Genomic DNA, 6,957 nt, shown 5'->3' with positions numbered 1-6,957 from the left:
TGAAAAACAATGCTTTGAGTCACCACTCCAGCTTCATATCCGCTTTACTCCACACATATTTTCCTCCTCTGTTTAGAAACATCTTTTCATCAAATCCACTGAATTTAATAGCATGTTGTACACCTACATCCAGCATAGATTTGGAAGGCTCTTTTCGTCCATTTCTACAGTTCAGAAAACGCATCTAGAAAATGTAAATTAAGAAAATCAGAAAGTAGCTAAAAGTGGAGTAATTCTGCAAAATTAAATAACTGAAACCTCAATCCCATAAAGGCGTATGCACATGATTAGCTCTATGCATTTGAGTAATTCCAATAAAGCCAATGAAATGATTCATAAGTGTAAAGTTAAGTATATGAGTAAATATTTGCAGGACTAAGACTAAGACTTTTTTTCCCTTTTACAGTGAGAATCAAATATAACAGTTATGTTAACTATGGTCCTGATCCTACATTTGGTTGTGTGCACATGGACCCCACGAACTTGTAAAGCTGCACATTCAGATCCATTTACAGGATCAGGTCCAGCATCTGACTTGTATAGACATAGCCCAAATGTTCATGATGAACACATCCTTGTTTCTGCAAGAATGGTATGCTACATGTGGATACAGGTGGAAAGTGCGATATAGGGATAAACATTAAACTGAAATAATTGGATTTTGGACTGTTACTATGAATAATAGTATAGCACATATTAACTGACAAATATTAACTCCCTAAGCTGCAAACAAAAAAAACTTACATATTCATCCAAAATGAGGTACGAATCTCTCATCTGTAAAAAGCACAAGAAATAAAAACCTATAAAATTACTACATAAACAAAAACATATGTTTTAAGTAAAAATTAGGGAAGAAGTAAAGTACAGGCATAACTAGTAGCTATTCACTTAGCAGCTGATCCAAAGCCCTTTGAAATCAGCTGGAGTTTTTCCATTCACTTTGATGAACTTTGGATCAGATTGGAATATGAGTACTCAAAAGGATACAGGTATTTTTAAAATATATCCAATCACTCATGCAGCTCTTCGCATCAGCACTTAGGTATATACAGTGAATACCCATTTTATATGTTTTAATGATTATAGGAACTTAGAAAGGCAGGATGTGGCCTATGAAGGCATCCATATTTAAAAACTGGGCTCAGAATTAAAAAAAAAATCTATTAACTATCATCTATTAAAATGTGACCATCCATAAAGGTTGTAATCTGGCACTAAATTCTTCTGGATTATGTCTTTTTCGCTTTGTTTTGTTTTGTTTTTTGTTTTAAATGCACTATGAGGGTTAGAAAACCTACATTTTTACTGCTACTGTCCTGGATTTTTTAATGCCTCCACCTATTTTAGCACCACCAACATTGCCTGGTCCAGTTACCATAGAAATCAATCGCAAAGTTTCCACTGATTTGAATGGGGACAGAATCGGGCCCCATACCTGTAAGTATCTCATCCAGACCCCAAAGCCCACACACTCCAGCCAGAGCCTGCACCCTTCTCACTCCCCAACCACCTTTTGCAGCCCTGAGCCCACTCCCACATCACACCATATGGAATAGACTTTTTTTAAAAATCTCCAAGTATAAAAAACTCCCAGCTGTTAAAGGAATGATGTTGTTAACTTCTAAGCAAGTACTAGCAGGCAAAGTATTAGCTATAACACTGTTTTCTAGTTTCTGATAACAATTATCAAAAATAGTAACAGAGAGGAAGCCGTGCTAGTCTATACACTATCAAAACAAAATGCAGTCAAGTAGCACTTTAAAGACTAGCAAAATAGTTTATTAGGTGAGCTTTCGTGGTCTGTCCCATGAAAGCTCACCTAATAAAATATTTTACTAATCTTTAAAGTGCTACTTGACTGCTTTTTGTTTTGAATTATCAAAAATAGCTTTGTTTTACCTTCTGATTGGATTCTGGTACTAAACAGGAGATCTCTCTATGGCGGTCTAGGAATCGTTCAAAATCTTCATCGGTGATAACAAATCTTTCTGCTTCTCTCAAAGCATCTTCACCTGTGTTCTCTCCTTCAATGAGTAAGCACTGGAATACCTTAAACACAGACAGTATATGATGAAGGTTGTGTATCTGTTATAATGACCATGAGAAAAAAAAAACAAAACATAAACCCCACCCAGACTGAGAGGGCCTAGGTCTCTCTTTCCACAAAGGTTTCTACTGTCTGAGTCTTCAGTGCAGTCAGCAGAGTGACACCAGCATACCATGGAGTGTAAACCCAGTGTAAACAAAATACAACAATAAGGTGAAATCCTGGCTCCACTGAAGTAAATAGGAATTATGCCATTGACTTCAGTGGGACCAACATTTTTCTCATTGTTTTCCCTAGAGATCAAACTGTATGATTCCCCTGCTCTGTTTCACCAGTTTTATGCTGGTTTAATTAAATTTTTTCAATGGAATTAAAATGCCACAAATCTACTCTAATGGACTGGAGGATCAGGCTCTAGCTGTTGAGAAAGACACTTCCATGAGTCTCTGTGCATTTAAAAGCATGCTAGCCTTGCAAGATTTTAACTGAGGGAAGCTATTTAACACTTTTCTAATGAAAAAAAATATACTTAACAATCAATATTACATATTCAAACAACTTCCTTTTTGCAAAGTAATATGACATTTTCAATTTTCCCCTTTAAAATCCATGACTGTCCCTAGATGTCCCAAAGTCACCAGATGTCTTTATGGTGAAAAGCATTTCCTTGTAAATAACACAAAGGGGCAAAGTCTTGACTGTATCTGAGTGTCACCCAAATGCTGTGAGACCAGTGGCTTGTCTGGGAATTGGTTATGGATCCCTGATACTAAGTGTCACCAGAACTTAGAAACACAACTCTGAGTCACCCAACTGGAAAATCTGACCCAGCAGAGCTCTGCTCCACCAGGGCTCCCTTCCTGTGGGGTTGTCTACCTTTTAACAGAACAAAATGAAACACCCTTGTCCCACAATGACTCTGCGGCCACACCCCCTGTCTCAGACCACGCCCCCATTCACTCTACCCCACCCCCATCACTACCTCTCAGCCACCCTCACTTATTTTCATCAGGCTGGGGCAGGAGGGGGTGTGTATGGGAGGGCTGAGGGCTCCAGCTTGGGGTGTGGGCATTGGAGTGGGGCTGGAAATGAGGAGTTTGGAAGTGGACTTCCAGCTACAGAAGGAGGTTGGGATGTAGGAGGGGATGAGGGTTCCAGCCTGGGGGTATGGACTCTGGAGGAGGGCCAGGGCTGAGGAGTCAAGGGAGTTCTGGGCTGGGTTGCAGGAGTTCATAGTATGCAGGCCTGTACATGGGGGTGGAGGTGCAAGGGGTGCAAATGCACCTCCCCCAATAGGCTGCCCTACCCCACCCCACCCCACACCTTCCCTGCTCCTCACCCAGCCTGACCCCCGGCTCCCTCATCAACCAACCTGGCTGGGGATTACTGGAGCGGGGTGGGCAAGTGGTGGCAGCAGCAGCTGCAGAGGATCCCCTCCCCGCTGTCTCCCCCGGCCACCTACACTCATCACACGGCACCCCACTGCAACCTCCAGGCCCGCTGATCCCTGCTGGGTGGTTGGAGGGCTCCCAGCCACCCACAGAGAAGCGGGTCTCAGCAAGCTGGGAGGCTGAGGTGGAGTGTCATGTGGTGAATGCTGGTGAGAGGGGGACAGAGGCTGTGGGGAGGTGATCCCCTGCTGCTGCTCCCGCCATCACCCCCTGGCCCCTGCCCCAGGTAATCCTCCCACTGCTGGGCCAAGCAGGGGGTCGGAGTGGGAGTGAATCTTCAGGATGAGCTGGGGTTGGGGTGGTCCTTGGGCTGAGCAGGGGCTGTGGTTGTTTGAGCTGAGCAGGGGTGAGGGGGTTTGGGCTGAATGAGGGTGCAGTGTTTGGGCTGAGTAGGAGCTGTGTTTGGGTGGGGGAGGGATTTCTGCCTACGGGCCTGGTATGGGAGGGGGCTCAGGGCTGGGGGAGGTGGTTGAGGAGTGACATGTGAAGGCTCTGGCTGGGGTGTAGGGGCTTTGTGCTGTGGCTGGAGATGAGGGGTTTGCAGTGTAGGAGGGGGCTGGGGTAGGGGGTTGGGTGCAGGATACATGAGGAAGTTTGGGTGCAAGAGAGGATTCTGACCCGGGGCGAGGGTTGGGCAGTAGGAGGAGATTTGAGGCACAGGCTCCAGTCCAGGGATGTTTACCTCAGGTGGCTCCTGGAGCAGCTGACATGTCCAGGTGCCAGATGGAGGTTCCAGAGGGTTGTGCACACTGCCTGTGGCCATAGGTGCAACCCCAAAAGATACCATTTGTCACGGTTCCCAGTCAATGCAAGCTCCAGAACAACACCACTACCTGGGACAGGGTTGAGTGCAGCGTCCCTGTGGCTGCCCTTGGGCCTAGGAGCCAGACATGCCAGCCACTTACAGGAGCCATACAGAGCCAGATCAGGCAGCGATGCTGACTGGAGCCACAAGGGTCCCTTTTTGACCAGGCATTCTGGCTAAAAAACCAGATGCCTGGCAACCCTACCTTCCTGTTCCCCCCTTTCCCTAAGGGGAGACTTGTGTCCTTTTATTTCTTGCTTACCTTCCATCGGATGGGATTTAGTGCCTTAATCTGTTCATTCATATCTTCATCAACATTAAATCTATTGATCACTGAATTTAATTTAAAAGCCACAGCATAATCTCGGCACCACTTTTGGAGTCTTTTGAGATTTTCTATATGGTTCTTGTTTCCTTGCCCACGGCCTATTAAAACATTGACTTCTTCATCAAAACTATCACAGGAAACTGCAAGAATGTCTAGATATTCACCTGAAATAGAGAGAACATTAGATAATATTCAATGTCTCTAGTAAAGTGTAGCCATCAAGTGCCCTGCTCTGCCCTCTTCCACCTCAAAATACACCCTCAAAATGCATTATTAAGTACCCTGGCAAAGACAATGTCATGTTGGCAAGGGAGGACTGGAGAGCATCTCAGAGAAAGAATCACTCCTTTTTGACACAGGCATAGGGACCTCCTCAGCTAATGTCAATCAGTCTAAAGACATCTGATTCAAAAATACATGTTTTCACTTTTCTTTGTATTCATTCTAAATGTGCTAAGAACAAAATATCCACAAATGGACACTGTATTATGAACTTGAATAGGGAAGACTTATGAAACCTGTGTATCTTTTAAAACGTCTAGATCACTCCTCTTACCGTAGCGCTTGAACCATCGCTCTCTAATCATGCTGCCATTGCTTACAATGCTAACACTGGGCAGTTTTAATTCCTGCTTGCAAAACTGGACCAATTTCCCTACAAATTCTCCTCTTTCATGCAGAAATGGCTCTCCTCCTGAAAAGTTTATTTTCTCCATACCTAATATTAGACAAAAAGGAGAAATGCATAATAACAACAGTAATCCATCACAACTGGCACCACGGCAGAGTGTTTGCTGCTAACTGGATGCCCCAGGCAGGCTGCAGCAGTCCCAGCAGGGGAGTTCACCCCGGAGGTGCTAGGGGGCTGCAGTGGGGCAGACTCACCCGCCTGCTTGAGCATGGCCAGGCCCCGCTTGGCTTCCTCGAGGGGCAGCACAAAGGAGGTCTTGGCCGTGTGGAAGCAGAAGCCACAGCGGTAGTTGCACTGGCGGGTGAAGTGATAGTTGACGCTGGTGGGCACCGGGGGAGCCTTGGTGCCGCCCGGCTCCCCGGCGCCCTCCTCCGCCTTCGGGGGGCTCCGGGCCGCCAGCAGCACCCCCCAGAGCCGGCAGGAGAAGGGCGCCAGGCAGAGCCACAGGGCGCTCAGGTGCGCCCGGAGGAAGCAGAGCAGCAGGGCCAGCGGCTGGGGCAGGGCGCGCATCGTGGCCAGACGCATCGCGGCACGGGCTGCAGCGCTGTGGGCGACGCGCAGGGCGCGGGCTCTGTTTAATAGCCGGGAGCATGTGACGGGCGCTGCGGGCGAGGGAGAGCACCGGGCGGTTTCGGTTTCCTTTACAGAGAAATGAAACTTGGCTCCGGGGGAGGCAGCACGCGAGAGATGTGTGAAGCCGCCGGGAGCTCGTTTACACCGGGCTCCTGGTCTATCGGCAGCTGCCTGCCGTGCGCCCCCTGCCCGCTCTCCGGAGCGTTGCCCCTGCCCCGCACAGGGCTCTGAAACAGGCTCTTGGGAAATACACCGCTCTCCTGGTTTCAGCTGGTCAGTGCTCTGCTTCCCACCGCCCCCACAAAGGAGCGGGACCTCTGATTGCAAGAGACGGGCCCACCTGGGACTCCTTGGCCAGTGTGTCTCAACCTTTTTTTATGAATTTAAAAAAAAATCTAAGTCCCCCCCAGACTGGGTTACACATAGGAGGGATTGAGAAACATGGTCTTAAGGTGATCGGAGTTCTTGAAACAAGTGTCATTCACTCTTTCCAAGTTAGGGTACATTTTTCAGGCATCAGATTTGATTGGCATAGCACCAAGTTACAGCTCATTTAATGCTACTTACTTACAAAAACATGCCAAAATATCACAGCAGACTACTACTGAAAACTTGCTGACTTTAGACCCTCGTATTGTCAAATAAATGAACTGAAATAGAAATATTGTACTTACATTTCAGCCTAAAGCATATGAAGCAGTAGAAACAAGTCATTGGATGAACTTTTAGATTGTACTGACTTTACTCAAGATTTTTATATAGCCTGTTGTAAAACTAAGCAAATATCTAGATGAGGTGACATATTTCCTGGAAAACTTCAGTGTACCCTGAAGGCTACACACACCCTTGGTTGAAAAACACTGCCTCACACAATACCTGGTGGGTCTGCCAACCACACCCAGCCAGCAGGTCTGATTGCAGGCATGTGTCTTCACAGCTCTAGAGTAGCAAACCATGTATCCAAATCTGTGTCTCTGACCTAAGCCAGTCCAACTTCAAATGTATGCTACAGGTAGCAGCTGTAACAGTATTGCATACTGGATCTGGTAAACAAAACTA

The 6,957-nt window shown here is 46.5% G+C and overlaps 1 protein-coding gene across 1 annotated transcript; it reads right to left on the bottom strand.

Annotated features, from left to right (window-relative positions):
* Nucleotides 1-5,850, bottom strand: RSAD2 (radical S-adenosyl methionine domain containing 2). The gene is made up of 6 exons (XM_074988941.1): nucleotides 5,520-5,850; nucleotides 5,191-5,352; nucleotides 4,569-4,798; nucleotides 1,903-2,052; nucleotides 745-777; nucleotides 1-184 (listed from the first exon to the last, which is right to left on the bottom strand). Exons 1-6 carry the CDS (start codon nucleotides 5,848-5,850, stop codon nucleotides 20-22), a joined length of 1,071 nt encoding a protein of 356 aa, XP_074845042.1. The 3' UTR covers nucleotides 1-19.
* Nucleotides 5,851-6,957: the final 1,107 nt, after the last annotated feature.

Source organism: Carettochelys insculpta, chromosome 3, assembly GCF_033958435.1.
Source record: "Carettochelys insculpta isolate YL-2023 chromosome 3, ASM3395843v1, whole genome shotgun sequence".
Lineage (NCBI taxonomy): Eukaryota > Metazoa > Chordata > Testudines > Carettochelyidae > Carettochelys > Carettochelys insculpta.
Note: the sequence above shows the minus strand (reverse complement) of the source record. Positions and strands in the feature narration are given on the sequence as shown.

Excerpts from the sequence above, each read along its gene's own strand:
- RSAD2 (XM_074988941.1), bottom strand. The coding sequence starts at position 5,850 with ATGCGTCTGGCCACGATGCGCGCCCTGCCCCAGCCGCTGGCCCTGCTG. Across the intron at positions 4,799-5,190 it reads GCGATGGTTCAAGCGCTACG|GTGAATATCTAGACATTCTT; the intron begins GTAAGAGGAGTG and ends TCTCTATTTCAG. Across the intron at positions 185-744 it reads ACCTCATTTTGGATGAATAT|ATGCGTTTTCTGAACTGTAG; the intron begins GTAAGTTTTTTT and ends TACATTTTCTAG.